Source organism: Schistocerca piceifrons, chromosome X, assembly GCF_021461385.2.
Source record: "Schistocerca piceifrons isolate TAMUIC-IGC-003096 chromosome X, iqSchPice1.1, whole genome shotgun sequence".
NCBI lineage: Eukaryota > Metazoa > Arthropoda > Insecta > Orthoptera > Acrididae > Schistocerca > Schistocerca piceifrons.
The window spans coordinates 265,188,480-265,215,331 of NC_060149.1; the positions used below are offsets into that span (position 1 = coordinate 265,188,480).

The 26,852-nt window shown below is 38.7% G+C and overlaps 1 protein-coding gene across 1 annotated transcript in view; it reads left to right on the plus strand.

The window, feature by feature from the left end:
* Nucleotides 1–26,852, plus strand: part of LOC124722122 (lysine-specific demethylase phf2-like) — a 173,992-nt gene that overhangs the window by 61,831 nt on the left and 85,309 nt on the right. Inside the window, exons 7-8 of the mRNA XM_047247327.1 lie at nucleotides 5,824–5,928; nucleotides 22,924–23,069. Of these exons, the coding sequence (XP_047103283.1) occupies nucleotides 5,824–5,928; nucleotides 22,924–23,069 (251 nt within the window). The remainder of the gene's footprint in view (nucleotides 1–5,823; nucleotides 5,929–22,923; nucleotides 23,070–26,852) is intronic.

The window sequence follows — 26,852 nt, forward strand, 5'->3', positions numbered from 1 at the left end:
TTTCACTGTTAACGCAGAAACATATTACTTTGTGCATTGTGTGTCTTGTATAGTGACTAATGAGTTTGAAATTAGAGACATTTGAGTTGATGCAGGAGGTATCGGCAATTTTTCTTCCCACGCACCACCGCAAATGGAACAAGAAATGGAGCAGGTGGATGATTCTGGTTCCCCCTGTAGCCTCTGCCACATGCAGTACAGTGGCTTTCAGAATACAGATATAGATATTGCATGCGCCATTGTTGTCTCTCTGCCCGTATGTGAATCTTTTCTATATTTGATGATTGGAAATATTAAATGGGAGCTGTTGAATTGTAGACGCTGTCCTGCACAAATTACCTGCTGGTTAATTGCGCACAATGTAAATATTATTTTATGCACCAGGTCTATTGTTGACTTGTTTGTTCTTAATAATTTTATTGAGGTTCATTTATAACTCCAAAACCTAAAAATTCCCCAATGTGGTCTTCTTTACTTTCAGTACATTTACTTGTAACTGTCTCTTTTCAGTTTTGAGTCATAATGCCTGTCTACTGCTATTTATGGACATGGTAATTGTTCTCACACGATAATTATTCTCTATCATGGACATATGATTACCAAAGTAGCCAACATGTCCAAAGATAGCTACTATCGAGGTGCACTTGTGTCATGACAAGCATACTGTAACAAACATAAAAATACACTAAGGTAAAGATGTTATCAACCCAAAGGTTGATTAGAACACCTACGTGCTTTACTAGGTGTGGTCCTATTGGAGAGACATGTTATTGCCTTCATCAGAACATTGAACTAAATTAGCAGCCACTTACAGCGAGACATACTGTTTAATGTGGACTCCAAACTTCTTTGCAGTTCACCTTGACGAATATTGCCGGAGATGAAAGAAGTGTTAAGTGAAGATAAAAATCTTATGATTGAACCCTAGACCTTTGGCTCTGTAGTTTGGCACTTAACCACTGAGCCATTGATCCACATGTGAATACAGTATTTGTAGTAACCCAAGAACACTGTAACTTTATTACACAAAAAAGCATAAAAACGTGAGAGATAAGGTACATACAACAGATAACACACAAGTGCCTGGCGGAGCCTTGCTCTCCAGCCTATGTAGTAATTAGTTCTAACAGGGGGCGCAGCCGTCAGGCTGTGCAAGTCAGCTGCTGTCGTATTAGCAGGCCAGGTGGCCCCTTAGTGGCTGAATCAAGTACAGACTTCATGTGCAAACTATAAAGGGATGCACACACATATTTGGTAGTTGAAGCAGTATTATTATTCGTCATACTCCTTCACTAACAATTTGAATCTTACGTATTTGCAAAAGTCTTGTTGAACAGTGCAAATAAAAATTTTGCTACTTGGGCATACCCTATGGCACATTCATTATCGATGACTTTAAGGCTATTTTAACAAACTGGACATTTGCCTCCTACAACTTTGCACCAAACTACCGTATTAAAATGAGGGAATTGAGCACCATTGACCTTGGAATGACAGCAGGCTGGCAGCCAATAGGTTTGTGGTGGAAATAATGAAATAATGTTATCTAACTACACCATTGCTGCCCATTTGTAGCTTATGCCTAGAACAAAGAGTTCTAAAACCTGAGACTCGACAATGCTTCGAACAGCAAGATGTCTACATATGCAGAAAAAAGGTCACAGCTCAAAAATTCATGTGGCATGTAAAGTGGGTTAATGATGTCACATTGGCAACAAATTTCACATTTCTGCCCAATGCCACCATGGACGTATCACATGGTACAAAGATTGTCACGGTCCCTCTTACCCACATTTCACCCCCTTCTTTTGGCACCTCTATGATGGAAGTCACAACTGTGATGCCCAGTGTTTAAATCTTGTTGTTTCCTTATGAGTGAGTGTCCAAGGAAAACATTTCGGACACGCTTTCACTTGGATCGAAACTTAAATGTTTCAGTGTGGCACAGTGGGCGTCAATGAAACCACCTTTTCCTTGAGACATTAATTCCCACATCTTTCACAGTCAAAAATAATAATTCTCAGTGTCATGAGTGAAAGGACGATGTTCTTGACAACTTTTGACACTGTTGACACCTCTTGAACGATTCAACCCTTCTCGATGGGTATCACAGGGCTGCAACCTCATTGAACATGATATCACCCTTTTGGAAAGCAGTATGACAATAATTTTTGATCTAGTGACAGGTTGGAACCACTACGGACTGTTCAAAACCATTCAGCAAAATTTGAACATCATTAAAAGCAGCGAAGGTGCCTTACACTTTCTCAGTGCTCTTAATCATGAAGGAGTGCAGCATTGACACATGCGTGAATAAAATGGCCAAGGGTCCCTCAAAGACCTCACAGTTCAGCAAAACTTTTGGTGGCACTAGCTCACATTTATTGAGCATTTTGAAAATGTGCCTTTACGGAGAAAACCTTCGAAATAGCCCAAGGCACCTGCAGTTAAGCAACAACTTGACTCACTTCTGAGACCAGTTGCCTGGGAGTATTTCACAGGTTTTCTCATTTTAAAAGTTTCCATAAATGTGGGTGGATGCCATCAAGGGTCTTGCCTAACTGGGGGGTTTTAGAGGGACCCTTTTCAGTTTTATTCTCATGTGTCAATGACGCACATTGGTGTGATCCTGTCATGGGAACAGAAGCACTGAAAAAGGGTAAGGACCCTTCACTGCTTTGGATTGTGTTCAAATTTCGTCAAATGGTTTTTAATGGTCCCTAGTGGTTCCAACCATTAGACAAGAGCAAAAAATTGTAGTCGTACTCCATTCCAAAGGATTGGGATCATGTCCAAAGAGTATACAGCCCCACAATGCCCTCCAGGAGGACTGTAACGTTTGAGGATGTTAGCATAGGCAAAGGTTGTCAAGAATGTCTTCCTGTTGCTCATTACATTGTGACCTGCATTTTTAACCAAGAAATGGAAAGGGATGGTTTCATTGACACCCTTTGTACCACCCTCTGAGCTGAGGTCTTTTCATTTCAATTATGAGTGGTGGGATCTGTGAAATATTTTCTGTGGGCATCTACAAGAAAACCGCTTGATTTCAACACTGGGTGTCGCGATTCTGACCTCCATCACAGTAGCGTCAAAAGAAGGGGTGAGATCTGGGTAAGAGGAGCTGTGATGACCTGTTCCTTGTGTGACATATCCAAATTAGTGTTAGGCATAATTTTTGTGAAATTTGGTGCCAATGTGTTGGAATGGGAGTGTCATGTTATGCTTTATTATAAAGTTGTTTATGAGAAGGAACTTTTCTCAGTGTCTGCAACATCATAGACTAAAGGAAAGTTTTTTGTGCTATCTGATCTTTAAGTTGTAGATGATATATTTCAATGTAAATAGAACAAAGCAAAAATTGTTAGTATTTAAAGAAAACTTGGTACTTGTCAACAACACAATTTGCAACTAGAATATTTTTACATTGTGGAAACAAAATGGTTTTATATGTGCTAAGCCACATAAATGAGTGGCCATGTGTGACCTGGAAGGGATCTAAATACCATTTCATTGTTCTTGTACCTTGAAAAAAATTGGGAGGGCTTGTTCCCTGAAGAAACATGTTATTTTTAATAGAAGTTTAAATTCACATTCAGCCATCCAGGTTTAGGTTTTCAGTTATGATCCAAAATCGCTTGAGGCAAGTGCTGGAATGGTTCTTCTGAAAAGGTCATGGCTGAATTCCTGCTCCAACCTAGTTTGAACTGGACTTGTGAATCAGCATGTCACTGACAGGCTATTAAATCCCAGTCTCTTCTTTTTTCCATTCCGTGACTTTCTTTTTTTTCCAAAAGTTGTAGTTTACGTGATTCACAAACACTGGAATAGTTACCTTTTCTCTCTCAATGCATTTGTAGAAATCGTCATTAGTAAATGTTTATTCCAAGCATCATGAACACCTGGCAGTGTAAACTACTAGAGGCAGGAAGAGACACACCCCTTTTCAGTCATTGATGATGAAAAATTTCTGTACTGTGGCTGCTTATCTCTCTCCAGTTATAATGGTAAATGGTAGTCTGTCTCTCTGAAAATGAACTCTTAACTCGTGAGGAATAATACATTTGTATTGTTTATGGTCAGTAGCTATGAAATTTGAAATCCAGCATAAGCTTCCTGCTAATGCCAAACTATTATGTTATGGTGTGACTTGTAGAAGTGTCCAGCATAACCAACGCTTTTGAAATTTGGATTTTTTTGGTGGGTAGACATAAATAACAGTGATAAAAACTCCCGTTACTTTAGTGTCTATTTAATTTGCTTCACTCCCTGTGTCAACTTCTATTTTTAAATATGTAAACTCTTATCATCTGTTCTGAATATCTTGGTGTATGCTGTTTGAGAGACAGAGTGGTAGTTTTGTTGGAGCAGCAAATTATGGTCATAATGTAGAAACCTTCACATTATTTTTCAAAAGTAAGTTAGAACAACACATACAATGTAAACTGTGATGGCCAGCTGTGGAATGGAATTCAGATCTTCCAAAATATAAGTCCAGTGTCTAATTACTGATTCACCTCACTTAATTTCAACTTTGTAGAAGCCTCTGCCTAGTCACCAGGGACTTAACTATAAGCTGTAGGTCTGGCATGAACGAAATATCAAATCCTAATGTTCCTTCCTCCCTTCCTTCCTTCAATAGTTGAAGGAAATGCCATCTAATTGCCAGTTAGTTTTCTTCTTATGGTCACTGATATTAATTTTGAGTGAATCCATGTTATTAACTACAAATGATATATTTTCATTGAGAGTCTGTGTTAGAGTTTTCAGACTCTTGAAACGTCAATTTCACAGACTGACAGCAAAATTGAACATGTGCCCTTTTCTGGGCTGATAGTATTCCATATTATGGTAAAGATTTATTCTGGAATATATTACCATTGGAAATAATGGAATGAAAATAAGCTATCATGTTTCAGGTTCAGTAACAGAAGTGTGTTTTAATAGTGCCACAGTGTTTCCACTGTGTATTAAGTGTGCTTGCAATCCATCTTCACTTTCAGGAATTTAAAATGTTTGTTTTCACTGATTATATGCTAGGAGACAGTTTTGCATGATTTGTGTGTAGAAAATTGTATACAGTGTGTTTCTTTCTTCTTCTTCTTCTTCTTCTTCTTCTTCTGCTTCTTTTTGTAAGTGACAGTGTTTTCCATAACGAATTAGGCCTATTTATGAATAAAGGCGATGACTCACCGAAAGATAGAAGCAGTGCGTATCCAAAATCTCGTTCATTACGTTATTTACTTTACACTCAGAATATTTCACAATAACATATTTTTAATCTGCAGATACAGATGAAACAAGAAATTGTCTGTTAAGTTTAGTGCGCCATTGTTAATGTGTATCAGGAAAAATACCCAAGAGCAGATCAGTGACCCTTCTCAGTCAGATTTAAATTCATCGCCTGTTTATTGACGCTGGAGAACAAGGTTTACTGATTCATTTCTAGGTACGAAGAGAACCATTGGTGAGCTTTTCATCTAATACTGTAATAATATTATTTATGCCAAAATGTGGCATGTCCCATACAATTTCATTAAATCAAAATAAATAATTGCTATCTACATACTTTCATTTAGTGCTGATACTCTGTCAGACACAAAAGTGTCTTGCCTCTGAAATCAATAATTGGTTTTAATGTGAATTGCCAATCAAAGAGCCTGTCGTGAGTGTAAGCAATAAAATTATGGCCTTCAAAACACATGCAATGGCTGCTACAGTAATTTTTGTAAACAAGAGTGACCAGTAATGATCGTGTGACTGAAACTTGCTAATGCATTCTTGTGGAGAAATAGTGTTTCATATTTCTGTTTTATTCCCCAGGGTCAGAAGATTTTTTATCTGATAAAGCCAACCCCTGCTAACCTGTCACTGTACCAAAGATGGACATTATCTGCCACCCATAGTGAAATGTTCTTTGGAGACCAGGTAAGTCTAAATGTCAACAAGTACCCTGTTTCGGATATTTATGCAGTATGTATTGCTCTTTCACTGTTAGACACTGTAACATTTTGTGACAACATTCTTTTCCATATGTGCATATTTTGTCAGCAGTACATGGAAGAAAAAGTTTAAAAAACTGCATGTTTTTTAAAAAAAAATGTCCATTGCATCTCCTTACCAAATTTAGATGGTCCATCACACTGCCTTATGTTGAAAATCTGAATTTCAAACATAAAATCATAAAGAGATGGGCAGATAAGATAGTCTTATTAACAGAAAGTTCTGCTGAACTTCTAAGATAACTTACATATAATCTCCCCCAATCCAGGTGACGGCATCTTTGAAGCTTTTAGCCTCCTTACTACTTGTGCATTTATTAAATTATGCTGTCATGACAATGGTGCCAGAACAGAGGTTGAGACCAGATAAAGCACTGCTCTTGATTGACTGAACAAGCAATAACCATAATAGCAGTTTAGTAACTGATGTTTCTGTAGCATACTGAATCATGAATGTGTTAAAATCTAAGGCTGCATGTTGAAATGAAAGTGTCTCTGGAATACCTAAAATTCTGCTGAGACTTTATTCTTCGACCAGAAAGTTGTCAGTTTATGTGAAACTGCTGCTACTTGACATTGATAGGCAAAAAGAAAGTTGACAGTCTTCATTGAAGCAGCTTCCCATGTATACAAGTGTGAGAAAATAATACATAAGATGCAGGAGGAGGAAATGCTCTGCATGTATGTGTACTAGACATTGAATTATGCTGCCAACAATCTTACTTAATGATTCTTTCATCAAATGATTGAGTGGAGAAAAAGCAAGACTCCCTAGAAATTAAACAATAGAATTTTCATAGCTAAATGAAGAGTGGAAAATGGGCAAATGGGATACCAATTTGACCATCATGAGGTCTGATTTTGCAAAGAAGATATTTAAGTGCTTGAAAGTAATCAGGATAATTAAAAATAATAGAACATTGATCAATATAAAAATAAATTATATTTAATGCTTTCAGAACAAAACTTGAAATTTAGAAAGAAATTGAAAAAAAGTGAAATGTTTTTAAAATGATTTGTCTACAAGTGAAAAATAAAAGGGGTTAGAGGAACTTTGACACACCCTTGAATGATGTGTACTACAGCAAATATCCTCTAGTATTCTTGAAAAATTCTAAGATTATGAGTTAAATAATGCAATTCAAATTACCAATAAGCACCTTATATGCTGTACATGATTTCGAGCATGATTCAAAGGTGGATCAAATGTTTCTGTAATCTGTTTTATTTCTTACTTTTTGACAAATCATTTCATAAAACATTTGTCCTTCCCTTTTTTCCCCAGTATATCTACTTCGACATTTACAGGGGTTGGACAAAAATACGGAAGCAGCATGAGAAATGCGTGCTCGAAAGTAAATGCAGATTTTAGCCAAGTCTGCAGGTTGTGTTGTTGTATTTGACCACGAACAACACCTGTGCAGTGTACTCAATGTGTTGCAAGTGTCGGTTGTGGTGAGGTCAATGTTCTATGTAGTTTTGAGTGCATTATGTTGGAGCTAACTGAATTAGAATGTAGGCAAATTGTTGGTTTTGAGTGTTTCCATAACTAAGATCTGCAAAGTGTTTGGTGTTTCAAAAGGCGCAGTATTGAAGGTTCATACTGCGTACATGGAAGCAGAAAAACATCATCTTCTAAGTCACAACATGGAGTGTGTTGAGTGATTGTGCCAGAAGGTCACTGAAGAGGACTGTGATGAAAAATGAGGATGACAGCAGCAGACATTGCAGAACAGAATGTCACACTCGCTAAGGCCGGTATTACACTATCAAATTTCTTTGTCAAAGATTTGATCAAAGATGTGATCCAATATTCTGTCCAATATATTTGACAAAGATCTTTGACGTAGCGCTACAAGGGGTATTACACTGTCATCAAATTTTTCGTCAAAGTTCAAGATGGCTGACAACAACTTGTTATTAACCGCAGCAGTTCTACGTACTCCAATTGCATTGTGTGCACATGCGGAAAAGAAGTGGGGGGGGAAAAAATGGAACCATACATACGAGGTTGACAGTCTTAAAAAAGTCCTGGGATTACAACTTGATAGTAAATTCAGTTGGGAGGAGCACACCACAGAACTGCAGAAAGGCGTTAACAAATCTGTATTTGCAATTCGAGTGTTAGCAGACATAGGCAACATAAATATGAAAAAGCTTGCGTACTTTCATTCCATAATGTCATATGGGATAATATTTTGGGGTAAATCTTGAAGTCAAACAAAAGTTTTCAAGGTCCAAAAGCGTTTAATACGTATTATTTGTGGAGTAAATTCACGGACCTCCTGCAGAAACCTCTTCAAAGAACTGGGTATACTAACTACTGCCACTCAGTATATTTACTTCTTAATGAAATTTGTCATAAATAATATATCTCTTTTTCCAACAAACAACTCAGTTCATACATACAATACCAGGGACAAAAATGATCTGCACAAGGACTTAAAAGCACTTACTTTAGTTCAAAAAGGGGTCCACTACACAGCAACACTCAAATTCAATAATTTGCCAGGAAACATAAAAAATTTAGTTAGAAATAAAGATCAGTTTAAAAGGAGCCTGAAAGACTTACTACTGGTCAACTCCTACTACATTGGCGAAATTTTTAATAGAAACAAATGATGTATTGTATTTATTCATACTATTAGTATTGTTATTTCAGCTTTAAAAAAATCGACATGTTCCACATCCACGAGAATCTCCTCAGCACGGATCTATGGAACGAAAAACTAATCTAATCTGGGTGAAGCCAAGGGTTTTACGACGACACGATAAAAGCATTCAACAAAACTTGTTACGTGAGCTTACAGTGGAAGACGTCAAGTCGTACATCAATTACTTATGAATGGATGAGCATACTTTCTGTATGTGCTCAATGAAGTGTATCCTCATATCGCAAAGCACAATATTCACTTAAGAACTGCTACATCTTCAGAAGACAGGCTCACTATAACACTCCGATTCCTTGCTACTGGAGAGGGTTATGTTAGGTCAGGTCAGGTCAGGTTACGTCTCCAATCTTCTTAATCTATTTTTGTATTCAGAGTGCCTCACGTTGTAAAGCGCCTCATCAGCTTCAGACATCTCTATTAATTTTGTAGTTGTTGGCACACACCAATTGTGTTTACCGGCAATGGTTATAAAAACAATACAGACGACAGAACGCTGCAGCGATGCTAGCGCTCCATGTGGTAACATGTCACATTGCAGTGAACAGAAGACAAGCGGTTTCTTTGATCAAATATACAGCGAGGCCCTAGATTTGATCAAATATTGGACGACATTTGACAAAGTCCCTATTACACTATCAAATATCTTTGACAAAGATATTGGACAAAGAAATTTGATAGTGTAATACCGGCCTAACCCTGTCAGCACCAAAAAAACACAAAAGAAATTCTGTAAGCAGGGAATTCCAGAACCACTCAGTGATGCAAATGTTCATAACAGGAAAACATGGTGCTGAAGCAGGGCAATGGAAGAAAGTCATTTGGTTGGATGAGTCTTGTTACATAGATTTGAACTTCTGAGTGGGTTTACATCCCAAGAGTGAAACATGGCAGGGCTTCAGTGATGATTTGGGCAGCCATATCATGATAGTCCATGGTTACTCGGCATGGCCACCTTACTACCAGGGATTAGGTGACCATTTTGGCCTTTCTGGTCCACCCTGTGGTACAGTGTTTGTTCCACAATGGTGATGCTGAGAAGAGAAATCAGGGCTCCTGTTCTCACAGCTTTCATTGTCCAGGACTGGTTTTGTGAGCTTTAAGATAAATTGTTGCAGCTCTACTTCCCACCACAGTCACCTGATCTCAGTATTATTAAGCCTTTGTGGTCGACTTCAAAGAGAGTGATGTGTGTTTGCTATCTACCTCCATTGTCATTACCTGAACTTGGGAGAATAGTGGTGTAATATTCCCTTGAAAACAACACAGAACCTGTATTTATCCAGTGTGAGATGACTGGGAGCTGATTTAAGTGCCAACAGGTTTTCTACTCGGTATTAGCCATGGTAACGTGTTGTGTTTTTGGTGTTTCCCTATTTATGTCCACCTCTGTATATACTATAGCAAGCCATCATATGATGAATTGGGAAGGGTACCATGTACCACTGCTAGTAATTCCTGTTCCTGTTTCACTCACAAATGGAGCAAAGGAAAAAAGACAGTATATATGCTTCCATACAAGCCTTTATTTCTCTTCTCTAGTCTTTGCAGACCATGCACAAGATGTGCGATGGTGGCAATAGAATTGTCTTGCAGTCTCTTACAAATGAGAGTTCTACAAGCTTTTTCCATAGAGCTATGCAAAAAGAATGTCTTCTTCCCTTCAGATATTTCTGTTTGGGCCCACAGGGCATTTTCATAATACTCACGTGTGGATCAAACCTTTCAGTAACGAATCCAGCAGCATGCATCTGAATTGCTTTGACGCCTTCCTTTAATGTGACCTTTTGAGGATCGCAAACACTAGGGCAGTACTCAAGAAAGGATCTCCTTTGTAGATGAGCTACACTTCCTCAGAATTATCCCAATAAACTGAAATTTTTAGCATTTGCCTTCCCTAAAACCAACCTCACGTGTTCGTTGCATGTCATGCCACATTCCAATGTTACACCTATATGTTTAATTAATGTGAATGTGCCAAGCAACACACCACTAATACTGTATTTAAACATCACAGGATTTTTTTCCTACTCATCTGCATCAGCTTAAATTTTTGCCCATCTAGAGCATGCTGTCATTAATCAAAACACACAAAAATTGTGTCAAAGTCATCCTGTGTCCTCCTATAGTCACTCAACGATGACACTTTCCCTTACCCTACAGCATTATCAGCAAACAGTCGTAGATTAATGCACGCCTTATGCGACAGTTCATTTGGGTGTCATCAAGAACAAGAGCAGTGGTCCTGTCACATTCTTTTGGGGCGTTCCTGATGGTCTCTTTGTTTTTGTTGCACATTTGCCATCCAGCACAACAATTTATTGGGTTCTGTTAGATAAAATATCTTCAAGCCACTAACATATGTGAGAACCTGTTCTGTGTGCTCAGATGTTTGTTAACAGTATGCAATGGAGCAATGTGTCGGATGCGTTCCAGATATCTAGGATATCTGCTTGTTGCCCTTCATTCATGATTCACAGGATGTTGTGCAAGAAAGGGGCTAGCAGAGTTCCACAGCAACTATGCTTTCTTGCGTGAGTGTGCTTTGTAAATCCTTTCTGATATTTGGACAGAAGCTTTTCTCTCTCAGGGAAATATATTATATTATAACTTAGGACATACTCCAGAATTCCTCAGCGAACTGTTGGTAAATGATACTGATCTATAATTCTGTGGATTAGTTTTCTGACCCTTCTTGCCTTTACTTTTTTCCTGTCGCTTCGCACTGGGCAAGAGATTCACGCTAAATCGAGCTAAGTAAGAGGCCAATGACAAAGGGTAATGACTATAGAACTGAATTGGAACTCCATCTGGATCTGGCAGCTTATTTGTTATCAACTCTTTCCATTGCTTTTCAGTATCAAAAATGTTTATTTCTACATCTTTAATATGTGAGTTTAGCTGATGCTCTAACAATTCTACATTTGTATGATCCTCATGCATGAATGATCTTTTAAACATGAAACTTTAAAACTTCGCCTTCCGTTTGCTGTCTTCTGTTGCCATACCAGACTGAATAGAAGCCTTTGACCTACATAACTGTTTGCTGTAGGACCAGGATTCTTGGCAAGATCTTTCACTAATAAACGACGGTGGAAGTTGTTCTGTGCTTCGCGCATTAATCTTTTTGTAGACGTACTAATTTCTGTTAAACTTTGCCTGTTGAAATTACTGTGTTATTTTTTGAATTGTTTTCTCACCTTTTTTTGAGATTTTGTCATCAAAACACAGTGGGTCTTTTCAGTCCTTAATCCACTTAATTGGCATATACTTCTAAAGAGCATAATTACAATCAGTTTTGAATTTGCTTTATCATTTCCCTGTTGTTGTTGTGGCGGTCTTCAGTCCAGAGACTGGTTTGATGCAGCTCTCCATGCTACTCTATCCTGTGCAAGCTTCTTCATCTCCCAGTACTTATTGCAACCTACATCATTCTGAATGTGTTTAGTGTATTTATTTCTTGCTCTCCCTCTACGATTTTTACCCTCCATGCTGCCCTCCAATACTAAACTGGTGATCCCTTGATGCCTCAGAATATGCCCTACCAATCGATCCCTTCTTCTAGTCAAGACGCGCCACAAATTTCTCTTCTCTCCAAATCTATTCAATACCTTCTCATTAGTTATGTGATCTACCCATCTAATCTTCAGCATTCTTCTGTAGCACCAGATTTCGAAAGCTTCTATTCTCTTCTCCTCTGAACTATTCATCACCCACGTTTTACTTCCATATGTGGCTACACTCCATACAAATACTTTCAGAAAAGACTTCCTGACACTTAAATTTATACTCGATGTCAACAAATTTCTCTTCTTCAGAAACGCTTTTCTTGCCATTGCCAGTCTACATTTTATATCCTCTCTACTTCGACTATCATCAGTTATTTTGCTCCCCAAATAGCAAAACTCATTTACTACTTTTAAGTGTCTCATTCCCTAATCTAATTTCCACAGCATCACCTGATTTAATCGACTACAGTCCATTATCCTTGTTGTGCTTTTGTTGATGTTCATCTTATATTCTCCATTCAAGACACTGTCCATTCCGTTCAGCTGCTCTTCCAGGTCCTTTGCCATCTCTGACAGAATTACAATGTCATTGGCGAACCTCAAAGTTTTTATGTCTTCTCCACGGATTTTCTTTTGTTTCCTTTACTGCTTGCTCAATGTGCAGATTGAATAGCATGAGGGATAGGCTACAACCCTCTCTCACTCCCTTCCCAACCACTGCTTCCCTTTCATGCCCCTCGACTCGTATAACTGCCATCTGGTTTCTGTACAAATTGTAAATAGCCTTTCACTCCCTGTGTTTTACCCCTGCCACCATCATTTCCCTATGTCCATCATATTTGAGCTGATTGATGTCCATTCCTTGTTAAAGTAGAATGCTAACAACTGCTTATCTGCTGTTTCCATTATAAAAACTCTTCTATCCTTCTTGATGGGTTCATTAATTTTAATAACCATTATGGTCATGATGACATAGTGATCACTAATCCTTGTGTCCACAAGGTGAATGCTAATAAAACTGACAACCTGTAGGGTCGGATTCCTGATTGGAAATGGAGGAAAAAAATTCCTATTAACATGTGCCTGGAAATGGACGGTGTGCATGCACCATCGTCCTGGAACGCAGTATAGAGCTGCATTGCATCCACGCCACAACAGATGTTCAAAGTGGCCTCCGTGGGATTGTAGGTGATAGGTATAGTGACGGCTGTCATGCAGGATACACGTAATCGTACTTTGACTTGCGCCATGTTGGTGGGCCAGTTGTGTAGGACTTGTACTAGGTTTCATCTCAAAATCATGTAGAACCAGATCCTCCAAATCTGGGGTATGCACAGTCCACCACCTCCCTCCATGTTCAGCTGTCTGAAAAGATCCATGATCACACAAACACCCATAAAGATTGGAAATGTGTGATGTGGCTGGTGTCGTACAATTGTTAGAGCATCAGATAAACTCCCATAATAAGGACGTAGAAATAGACATCCCTGACACTGACAAGCAATGGAAAGAGTTGAAAACAAATAAGCTGCCAGATCCAGATGGAGTTCCAACTCATTTCTATAGTGAGTACTCTTTGTCATTGGCCTCTTACTTAGCTTGATTTCGCGTGAATCTCTTGCCCAGTGTGAAGTCCGAAGTGACAGGAAAAAAGGGAAGGTAAGAAGGGTCAGAAAATAAATCCACAGAATTAAAGATCAGTACCATTTACAACAGTTTGCTGCGGAATTCTTTAGTATATCCTAAGTTCCAATATAATAAATTTCCCTGAGAGAGAAAAGCTTCTGTCCAAATATCAGAAAGGATTTAGAAAGCACACTCACGCAAGAAAGCATAGTTGCTGTGAAACTCTGCTAGCCCCTTTCTCGCACAACATCCTGTGAACCATGAATGAAGGGCAACAAGCAGATTCCGTATTCCTAGATATCTGGAATGCATCTGACACAGTGCTGCATTGCATACTGTAAACAAACATTTGAGCATACAGAAAAGGGTTCTCGCGTATGTGACTGGCTTGAAGATATTTTATCTAACAGAACCCAATAAATTGGTGTGCTGGATGGCAAATGTGCAACAAAAACAAAGAGGTCATCAGGAGTGCCCCAAAAACGTGTGACGGGACTGCTGCTCTTGTTCTGAATGACACCCAAACGATCTGTTGCATAAGGTGTGCAGCAGTCTATGACCGTTTGCTGATAATGCTGTAGGGTAAGGGAAAGTGTCAATGTTGAGTGACTGTTGGACACAGGATGACTTTGACACAATTTTTGTGTGTTTTGATTAATGACAGCTTGCTCTAAATGTGCAAAAATTTAAGCTGATGCAGATGAGTAGGAAAAAAAGCTCCTGTGATGTTTAAATACAGTATTAGTTGTGTGTTGCTTGGCACAGTCACATTAATCAAATATCTAGATGTAACACTGGAATGTGATGTGACATGCAACGAACACGTGAGGTTGGTTTTAGGGAAGGCAAATGCTAAAAATTTCAGTTTATTGGGATAATTCTAAGGAAGTGTAGCTCATCTACAAAGGAGATCCTTTCTTGAATACTGCCCTAGTGTTTGCGATCCTCAAAAGGTCACATTAAAGGAAGGCATAAAAGCAATTCAGATGCATGCTGCTGGATTTGTTACCATTAGGTTTGATCCACACGTGAGTATTATGAAAATGCTCTGTGAGCCCAAACAGAACTTTCTGAAGGGAAGAAGACATTCTTTTTGCATAGCTCTATTGAAAAAATTTGTAGAACTCTCATTTGTAAGAGACTGCAGGACAATTCTATTGTCACCGTCGCACATCTTGTGCAAGGACTGCAAAGACTAGAGAAGAGAAATAAAGGCTTGTATGGAACCATATATACTGTTGTTTTTCCTTTGATATAGCTGTGCTGCCTTTCGACCATTTTCATGTGCTTGGCCATACACAACCATCTTGGCTTGTTTCCATCATGAATACTGGACTGTTCTGCTACTTATAGTACATTATGTCAACTGGACAGCCTGCAACACCCAAGGAACACATGGTACATGGTCAGAGGAACTGTCATTTGTCAGTGCCATCTACCATGGCAATGATGCAGTTCCAAACCCATGTTCATGTTAACCTTTTTCCTCTATTTCCAGTCAGGAATCTGTTCCTGCAGTTAGTCAGTTTTGTTAATGTTCCCCCTGTGTATTGTCACTGTCTGTAACATTAGGTCTTTTTGTGGCTACAAGACTGAAAATAGTTCCATTGTGCACGGGTTGTTAAAATAGTTAAACAGTTCTTGGAGAAAGTGTTGAGAACAATTTTGCAAGACTGTCTATGCCTCCTGCGATGAATCCATAGGCATCTCAGTCTATATTTGGTAGGTTAAAATTTACTCCAACTAACATTTCATAATCAGGGTTCTTCTGCACTACTGGGTATAGACTTTCTTTGAATGATTCTACAATAATTATATCAGAATTGAGATGTCAGTTAAATCATCTGATGATTAATTTGAATTCACTTAGGCTAGTTATTCATGTCCAGAAAACTTCATTGTGAGTCAGCTTCGACCATGATACACTTCTGGTGTCATCCAGCTCTCAGTTCCAAGTATAATTTGAGTGTTACAATTTTCGTGGAAGGCAGTAAATTCAGATTCTTTGTTACAGATGCTAAAATCGTGAGATCTAAAGTGTTTTTACTGCTTTGTACATGATGTGATTGCACTCTCTGTTTTTCAGCTGGTGAGTGTGTCATAGGACTTCAAACTATCGCTTAGCCTGAAAACTACTATGTCAACTCCACTCCACAAGTACTCTGCTACCAGAGTAGCTGCTTCCTCTGTTAGTGTGCTATATGTATCTGTCTGTGACTGCCTTTGTGAGACCTCCAGCATACTGGGCAAGAGAATTCTAATCACTGCAGATATGCCATCCACGGGTAGTCAAGTTATTTTTTGGTGTGGAAGGGATGACAAGTGTCAAAATGCTGCTATTGTTGATGTTACTTGACTTGATGTGGACAGATGTATGAATGGAGCTATCAGGGAGGTGGAGGTCATTGTACAGGAAGGTCGCATGTTGGGCTAAGTAGCAGTACCAGGTGAAGCAGATGTGAGGAAAGGTAGTGAGGCTGTGGAGGAATGAGAATAGGATGTCTTGGCCCTGAATCCAGATCATGAAGATATCAATAAAATGATCCAGACAATGGGTTTGGTGTTTTGGGAGGGAGGCTAGGTAGGTATCCTCTAGATGACCCTTAAGCAGATTGGCATTGATGGCACCATGTTAGTGGCCATGGGTCTGCCACAGGTTTGTCTATATGCCATCCCCTCAAAGGAAAAGTAGTTGTGTGTGAGGATATAATTGCTTGAATGTATAAGAAATGAGGTAGAGGGTTTGGAGTCAGAAGGACATAGGAGTAGTAGTGTTCAGTAACAGCTTGGTGTACCCATAACCTTTCCTATCCTCTTAAAGTGATGTTCCACTGCCCACCCAACCTACACAACATCCTGGTCCATCACCATGCCAATTCCACTCCCAACCCGTTGCCACAGGAGCCCAACCCCGTTGAAGACCCGCCCATTTCACCCACCCAGTACATCCTACTCTAGTCTCGTCATAAACTTATCCTGTTCCATCAGAGGACAGCTCTGCTGCAATTTCTGCTCAGCATTTTACATGGCATGACCACCAACCAGCTGTCCATCAGTCACCACCCAACTGTGACCAAGAATGAAGTTGGCCACCCAGTGGCATAACATGATAAAGTTCAATGGCTGCTTCACAAACCTTGCCATCTAAATGCTTACCCTCAGCACCACCTTTTCTGAACTATGTAGATAGGAGTTATTGTTGCAACATGTCTTTCATTCCCGCAATAATCCTGGTCTCGATCTCTGCTAATCTGCTGTTCTCACACCCTTTACTCAGCAGTCTGCCATTCCTCTGTTCTGGCACCCCCATTTAATCCACTCTTCCAAATCATTGTCCTTGTGCATTACACAAACTCACCAGCTCTGGTGTCTGTGTGTCGTGTTCCTATCCCAGCCACCTGTTGCCTCTCTCCCCCACATTTCTTACCCTACACTCTACACACTTGTTGCTTCCCTCTGAATTGTCAGCTACTATTCCCCCTTCTTCCCCCCCCCCCCTCCCCCCCCTGCCCCCCTGCCTCCTGCTTCTGCTTCCTGACACATTTTCCCCCCTCTGTACCCATTCCATGTGACACAAACCCTCACCCTAGTCTGGCTGCCAAACTGCAGTTTCAGTGTTGTTCAACAGACACAATATAGCTGCACAGTTTGTGTGTGTGTGTGTGTGTGTGTGTGTGTGTGTGTGTGTGTGTGTGTCAGTGACTTCATATGTCTTCTCATGTAATCCAAAATTATTTACATTCTGCCTGAACTATCCTTTGCAAACTCCTGAAAATCACAAACACAAGCTACTACATTGTGACCGTCACATAACACTTGGCATACTTGTATTGCCACTTCATGCAAATATTTCCTTTTCTGTTTTCATAAACAATTGTGTAATAGAAACATTTAGTAGTCACAGTGAAATAAACGTGTTGCTTGATACACTGATGAAGTATTGTTGTTACTTGTCACATTAACTGTATGGTTCTGTGTTGCAGTCCTTTTTATTGTCTACCATTTTTTTATAACTGATAGAGTTTCATCAATTGTTTTTCTCTCCTGGTATTGCCTAGTGGGGATATGTGTGTACCACCATTAGATTGAACATTGTGGGTTGTAATACATGCCCATTGCAAAAAAGGAGTGAGCAGTGTTCTTGACCGTTACCGTGTCACACAGATGTTGTGTGTGTTCAGAACCATACTAATCTCAGTTGGAAGAATAGTCCAAAAATGTATTTTGTCAAAAAGGGGCAGGAAATAATTTTATTTACCAAGCGGCACCACAGACTTACGCAAATACTCATAAGACACTAACTTGTGGAACTAGAGTTTCCTTTATCTGTCTAAAGGGAAGGAATGAGGTCATGGGAAAGCCAGCAGTAGTAAGGAGAAATAAACTGTTGATATCACTGCCAATTAGCAAGTGACTGTTACTGAAAACAGTTACATTACACAGAAAGCTTTGCAACATAATACACTACTGGGCATTAAAATTGCTACACCACGAAGATGACGTGCTACAGATGCAAAATTTAACTGACAGGAAGAAGATGCTGTGATATGCAAATGATTAGCTTTTCAGAGCATTCACACAAGGTTGGTGCTGGTGGCGACACCTACAACGTGCTGACTTGAGGAAAGTTTCCAACCGATTTCTCATACGCAAACGGCAGTTGACCGGCGTTGCCTGGTGAAACATTGTTGTGATGCCTCATGTAAGGAGGAGAAATGCGTACCATTACGTTTCCGACTTTGATAAAGGTCTGATTGTAGCCTATCGTGATTGCGGTTTATCGTATGGCAACATTGCTGCTCTCATTGGTCGAGATCCAATGACTGTTAGCAGAATATAGAATTGGTGGGTTCAGGAGGGTAATACGGAATGCCATGCTGGATCCCAATGGCCTCGTATCACTAGCAGTCGAGACGACAGGCATCTTATCCGCATGGCTATAACAGATCGTGCAGCCACGTCTCGATCCCTGAGTCAACAGATGGGGACGTTTGCAAGACAACAACCATCTGCACGAACAGTTCGACGACGTTTGCAGCAGCATGGACTATCAGCTCGGAGACCATGGCTACGGTTAACCTTGATGCTGCATCACAGACAGGAGCGCCTGCGATGGTGTACTCAACAACGAACCTGGGTGCACGAATGGCAAAACGTCATTTTTTCAGATGAATCCAGGTTCTGTTTACAGCATGATGATGGTCGTATCTGTGTTTGGCGACATCGCGGTGAATGCATGTTGGAACCATGTATTTGTCATCGCCATACTGCCGTATCACCCGTCGTGATGGTATGGGGTGCCATTGGTTACACGTCTCGGTCACCTCTTGTTCGCATTGACGGCACTTTGAACAGTGGACGTTACATTTCAGATGTGTTATGACCCGTGACTCTACCCTTCATTTGATCCCTGCGAAACCCTACATTTCAGCAGGCTAATGCATGACTGCATGTTGCAGGTCCTGTACGGGCCTTTCTGGATATAGAAAATGTTCAACTGCCGCCCTGACCAGCATATTCTCCAGATCTCTCACCAATTGAAAACGTCTGGTCAATGGTGGCCGAGCAACTGGCTCGTCACAATACGCCAGTCACTGCTCGTGATGAACTGTGGTATCATGTTGAAGCTGCATGGGCAGCTGTACCTGTGCACACCATCCAAGCTCTTGTTTGACTCAATGCCCAGGCATATCAAGGCCGTTATTACGGCCAGAGGTGGTTGTTCTGGGTACTGATTTCTCAGGATCTATGCACCCAAATTGCATGAAAATGTAATCACATGTTAGTTCTAGTCTAATATATTTGTCCAATGAATACCCGTTTATCATCTGCATTTCTTCTTGGTGTAGCAGTTGTAATGGCCAGTAGTGTGGTTATCATCTAGGTGTCAACTTCACCACACACAGAACTTTGTGTCAACTACAGTATCTTGGGTGACCCTCTCTTCCTTGGCTGCTGGTTTGTGTTTCATTTTCGTTCTTTCTGTGCTTGATATTAGACTCATAAATGGTCATGCTTCCTACTTCTAACTTCACAGTTTTCAAACGTCTTTTTACACCTACCTTTGACTGTGCTACCCCTTTCAGGAGTATAGTGACCTGTCATTTATCAGTCCATGAGAGTTAAACCAAACAAACTCTTATAGGGAAAAGTGTCTCAAGTCTTTCAGGAAATAGGACACAGCGAGATTGGTTGTTAATAGTGCAGGACACCCTTTGATGAGTATCATATTGACTGAGAGAACATGCATAAACCACAAAGAGGGAGAGGATATGGAAAGACTTCCAGAAAAGGCAGCTTTTGAATCCCTTGGATGTTACGTACAAAGTAAATTAAAGAAAACTGAAGATTTGGGGATGAACAAGTAACTAACTTCATCAAAGGCAAGAACCAGACATTACAGAAAACGTTTATAAATTGCAAATGAAAACAACAATGAAGAATTTAAAACATTGTGAAAAGAAGTTAAAGCTAAAAGGGAAAGGCAAGCAAGAAAGCTTGGATAGGTTAATAACTTTAATGGAAGACAACTTACATTTGGGGACAAGAATAAACATGGATAAACATTTGAACAAAACAAAGAAAGACAATGCAGAAACAGATGTCACAAGTATAGGTGAAGGACCAGTTTATGGTACAGATTCATAGATAAAGAAGAAAATGACAGTACACTGGACCTATTAGAAGAAAGTGAACAACAAATAGGAGATGGAGATTAAAGAGCCACAATAAACAGTGCATTAGATGGACAACAAAAAATTGCCAAGAAATAAAGGAATAAATACACAGTGAGTTAAATAAGCATCTCTTGAAATACAAAGTTGATTTTTTGGAACTGCTAAATGAAAGTTGGACCCAAGTACCAGAGGAGTCAGGACTATTCATTCACATTAATCTTTTTTGAAAGGAAAAATAATGAAAATTATTGAGCCATTTCACTACTGTACACGGCAACACTGCATATAAGGTATTTTCAAAAATAATGATTTGGGGATTTAGCAAAAACAGTAAAACATTGTTAGAAAAGCGAACTAAATTTTGCAAAGGAAAGATATCCACAGCTTCCTAATTGCATCCCACTTGTTATAACAGCTTCATATATTCTGGTTTGAGCTAAAAATAGTCTTCATGCCTTAACTCAGTTTCCCCAAAATATTACTTCATGTGACACCAAAGAATGAATGTAGGAAAGTAAACAAACTTGATTGTGTCTGTAGATGCTGACGGTGGGCTGCATTTTACTGGTAGACATAACTGCTACATTCAGTTCTGCAGGCCATGAATAATACACCTTTATGAGAGCTTATCCTTGAGACTCTGCTGCTTCTCCCATGGTGGCACTATCCATGAAACAGAAGATGCCAGATTTTTGCAGATGAGTCTCAAGGGTAAGCTCTCATGAAAGGTACATACTAATGACCTGCAGAACTGAATGTAGCAGTTATCTGTACCGATAAAATGCAACCCAGTCAGCATCTACAGACAAAATCAAGTTTGTTTACTTTGCCTACATGCATTCTTTGGCATCACGTGAAGTAATATTTTGGGGAAACTGAGTTAAGGCATGAAGACTATTTTTAGCTCAAAAGTAATCCAGCAAGGCTTGAACTTCATGATGGTCTCAGTTTAAATAGCTGGGATTCTTTCACTGACATGACTGTACAGGCAGTTATAATTAGTCAGGACATTTCAAAACACACAATCCATTACAGAGTGAAATGTTCATTTTATAAACCACCCCACAGTTTGTTCCTAACTCATTTCCGTGAACTTACTTTCTTCCAAGAGTTATGCCAGTACCTCATTCCTAGTTCCCAAACTTCACAGAACTGGAGTGTGAGGGCAGGTACGGCGTCCGGTCTTGATAGCTTAGTCAGTCAGGGCACTGCATGCTAGAGCCAAGGTACCAGGTTTCACCCAGCACACAGTTTCGATCTGACAGGAAATTTCATCATGCCATAGTTACTGGCGTAAGAGATTTGTGGATTAAATGAGAACATGTTCAAGAGAATCCACAGCACCCATTCAGGACTGGAAGACAGAAAATGTTCATTATATTATAAGCACATCCTTTAGGTGTAGGTAAAAAAAGTGTATGATACCCAATAAGTGGAAAGCTTTTCTCTTGAAAAAGTCTTTTTGTTGCAAGAATTCTTCAGGCCTACTTAGTTGCGATAAAAGAATGTAATAAATGATTAGTTTGGATCTGCTTGATTGTGTTTAGTTAATAATAACTAAAATGTATTCCAAAGTAAGAGAAACTGGCTTTGTGAAGAGGATTCTCAAACTAGTTAACCAACCCAACAATCCTGATGTGGGTTTCCTTGGTTTTCTCAAATAATTAGTGTTAGATGCAGGTTGGGATGCTTAATACTAATAGGTCATAGCCAGCATTGTGCCCATTGCTAAGAAATCCGTGTACTGTATGTTTAATATATTATTTTCATTGCTGCATTCAGTCTAGAGCTTTATTTTAGAAATACTTAATGTGACATGTTTATGACCTTGTCACTGACCCAGAGATCTAATTAAAAATACATCAAGTAAAATGATATAAAGACTTACTGGAGTAAGTGAGATCATTACTAAAAAGTGGCTCATTTCAGTGACAGTCTAGCACCATGGGTAAGATAAAGTTGTCCAGCAGACTAAAGGAAATTACTCTGTAAATAAAAAGGTTACAAAAACAATTGCTGTATCATGTACCAAAAGTAATGTAGAGAATGACTGTAATTCTAAAGAGTAAAAGGAGGAGAATACTGTTTTTTGTGTCTGAGAGATAATGTGGAAACAGCATCAAAAGCTGTCCAGTAATCTCACTGATTTGCCTTTGTGACAAGAGATCTGAGGTATAATATTGATAGGAAAATAAATCAGTACTTGTCCATACATTAATTGTTATTTTCCGCTATCAGATGCTTTCTTTTCTCCTTAGAGTTGGTCCAGTTAACATTGAATTGTAATTATTTTCTACATCCATTTTCGTTATTGTGCAAAATATTCCATGTATTTCAGCTGATAATGAGTATTTAATATTCAGTTTCTTGCACTACCATCACAACTCAGTGTATATGTGAGCTTTTGGTAATTTAATATAATCATCATTTTTCTGTTTAGGTTGACATGTGCTATAGGTGCGTTTTGAATGAAGGTGAAACAATGTTGATTCCAACTGGTTGGATCCATGCTGTTTTAACGCCCGAGACATCGTTAGTGTATGGAGGGAACTTCTTGCATAGCCTAAATATACCAATGCAGCTCCAGTAAGTTCTTTTATTGGAATATTTTATTTAATAAAATAACTGAATGAAAGAAAATCATGTCTTGTTCATTTATCGACAAGTGAATAATAATTCAGTGGCCTGATCCTAGTAAAAACTTAAACTTGTATATCTGAGAAGATAAATGTATTCTTCGACAGTACAGTTTAAAAAAGACATCTAATTTCATCAGTTAATGGTATGTATCTGTAATTTCGTTAATCTTTTGTTATCTTTTCATTTGGGGATGTTCTGTGACTTATAATTTTTAGATTATCACAGAAATCAAACATCTTATAATCATTACAATTATTTTCTTCTCCACAGCTGTTAAAATCTCTGGAGGTAATGTGTAATATTAATGACCTTAACAAGAATGATTTTCCTTTGTTTGCAAAGGATTCTGGGTTCTTATTTTTAGCCAAAGATGAAGCCACTTTTAAGGTATCAGTCTGTTACACCTCAATAATTCTCATATAAATGTCCTAATAGTTCAGAAGACTTCATAATTCAGGGCTTAAGTTAGATGCAAACTGTGATACTTTGCATAAAAACCCCATGCTAGCTCATGTTGGTATATGAAAGCCTCTTAATAGTGGTGTAGAGTTCCAATGTAGTTCCAAAAATGGCAATTAAATGTGTTTCAAAATCCTTTTAGTATTGTGGTTCTCTTTCTAATGGTGTCTGATCTTGCCTTATCTTGAAAGGCTGCACAGCTCAGGCTGCACTTGACTGGAAGGCTTTCCACTGAAGAGGCAAATTGGCTGTGCTTCCTGCTATTAGTTTAATTGAGATTTGGCAATATCGTGGGGAAACTCTAATCAAAGTCTATGTATTTCTTGGTGTCATGCTGAATTGTGAAGCTAAGTTCAATAGATATTCTCATGTCAACTTGGTGAAATATTCAGAATCATTCTCATGTGAGATGTAACACTGAACCAGTAAAATTATTATTATTATTATTGTTTTTACTCTGGAAGGGTTGTTCCATGTGTTAGCTACAATTGCAATTTTTTTTTTTTTTTTACACTATGAACTGTCTGTCATACCAAGTACCGTATTTACTCGAATCTAAGCCGCACCTGTAAAATGAGACTCGATATCAAGGAAAAACAAATTTCCCGAATCTAAGACGCACCTGAAATTTGAGACTCGAAATTCAAGGGGAGAGAAAAGTTTTAGGCCGCACCTCCAAATTGAAACAAAGTTGGCCCATTGTAATATGAGACACAATTACGTCGAATAAATGACGATACATCTACAGTAGTTTGGTTTGAATCGTAAGCTTAGCCAGTTAAGCTTTACCAGGTAGCCATTGCTATGCGTCAGGGGCTCCGTCCGTATTTATACGGGTACCCTTCCTTTTTCACGTGCTTCATCTGGTTTGAATGGATTGCTTATTTTTCTTTGATCTGATAAGTGCCGTTCTCTTTGTTATAGGTATTTACGTCACTCTAAGCTGAAAATGCATTACTGTACTGTGTCATGCATTGTTTGTTGCATTCTCATAATGAGTGTTTACAGCCTGTTGCCGCTCGCGGCATGGCTTGCTTTTGTGCACGCTACCGCCGGAGAGGAATCATCTCATTAGCGAAACAATGGCAAGAGACTGCAATTTGTTGTTATTTACACTGCTGCTTTCTTTGATAATGATCAACAAGAACCAAATAACAGACTGCGTATGATAGAAGATGTTCTGAACGAGAGTATAACGAAAAATTTTCTCCATTTGAAAATCTTTGCAGACGCCTCTTTAGTACATTACATTCTGCAAAGAAATTAGAATCATCTTAGATTTAAAAATCTAGTCAACTACCGTGCTTCATTTGTGACTGTATCACTATTAGGCATAAGAATAATACAAATATAAACATGACATGATATGTATATTCTTCCGCGTTTGCTGTTGTCTCACTCTAGTTTTGTAGTTTATTAGGCAGACAGGATTTAAATGAGATAGCAGCAAACACGAAAGAATACATGGCAAAATGTTTATATTCATATTATTCTTATGGTGAAGAGAATACTGCATGTGATTCACAATTCATAAAAGTTCCTATTAGCAATCAGGTAGGAAAGAATTCAGAACGTAGAGTTGGCCATATTGACAAACATCCCAAACAGTCTTGCCAGTCGGATTTTCGTAGTACATTGAAATGCTGCTACATTCGAAGATGAACAATACGGAATTTGTATTTACTTCTTTGGATAACATATGAAAATGCAGTGGTAGAAACTCGGGGCGGAGAAAAAAGCTCATCTTCCACCTTTTTTTTTTTTTTTTTTTTTTTTTTTTTTTTTTTAATTTATTTACTGACGCAGAGGTTTTGGCGCCAGTATTTATCTTTGTGCTTGCAAAGCATGCCTGTGTAGCACTACATATATTTGACGGCAGAAGTTAGTTGTGGCGGCACCTACCAACATTTTTCAGAACTTCCGCTTACTTTGCACTCGATTCTAAGCCGCAGGTGGTTTTTTGGATCACAAAAACCGGAAAAAAAGTGCGGCTTAGATTCGAGTTAATACAGTAAAAGGAGTGCGAGTGAGTTTACAACAGCATCATCTCATTAGCTGTGAGGTCCAACACACTTTTCCTGATTGGAGGACTACCTTAGTAGTTGATTCCAATTTCCGCAGAGAATCAGCATAATCTGTTAGTTATCTTCTGATTCCATTTTTCTGTAATTAAACTGCATATGGTCAGAATGAAATCCAGATGAAATGATATGACAAGGTTTGCATTCCTATTATTGCTGTTGCTTGTACTAAGTAATAAGCTGTTGATACTTCTGTGTCCTGATAGACCACTGAATTCAGTTAATAGTATATTATTATCATCATTATTATTTGTTTCAGAAGTCAGAACTGTCTCATGTGTGTTGACTAATGGTAGAAGTTGTTGCCTGTGAATTTCTAGCTTGCCAACTGTTTGAGCATACTACCACCAGAAGTAATCATCTTTGATTTATAACCAACCCACTGTCACTTCTACTGCAGGGAAATTAACAACACAGTATCATAGTTTAGGATTGTGTTTCATATGTTATAATAGAGATCACAATAGACACACAACTGGCAAGCCAGAAGAATGTTTGTCTCACAGTAAGGGGATTGATAAAGAGCATATGTGGGGAAATATTCAATGACGTCTTGGAATAGGTCTGCAGTACTGACAGGATTATTTTTGCATAATATTTCAAATGGCATTTCGTCTTCAGTTGTTCTCAACATAGACTGAAATAATGACTTATTGTTATTTATTGACATCAGTGGCAAGTGACATACAGAACTTTAACTCGGGCCATGATTTGCAGTGGTTAATTTTTGTGTCATAAATGAGTGGCAACATTCTGCTGTCTGTACATGTAATCTAATTGACAGTAATGATTGTTATTAATTTCATTGTAATGTGCCATCTTAGTTTATGTGAGATAAATAATTGTGTATTTTTTCTTTAGTTTTATGAGATGTTAATTATTACTACCACAGGTTATAAACATTTTTATGTTGCAATAGAAAAATTGCAAGAGCTGGCTGATAGTGAATTCTTGCCAAGCTACCCATCAGTTCTCTAAGTTTCAATATTGGGTTAATAAAGTAGAGGAACGTTAAGATAGTAGTTTTAAGGCTTCACATTTTCCACATAGTCTCCCCTCACTTACCGTATTTACTCGAATTTAAGCCGCACTCGAATCTAAGCCGCACCTGAAAAATGAGACTCGAAATCGAGGAAAAAAAATTTTCCTGAATCTAAGCCGCACCTGAAATCTGAGACTCGAAATTCAA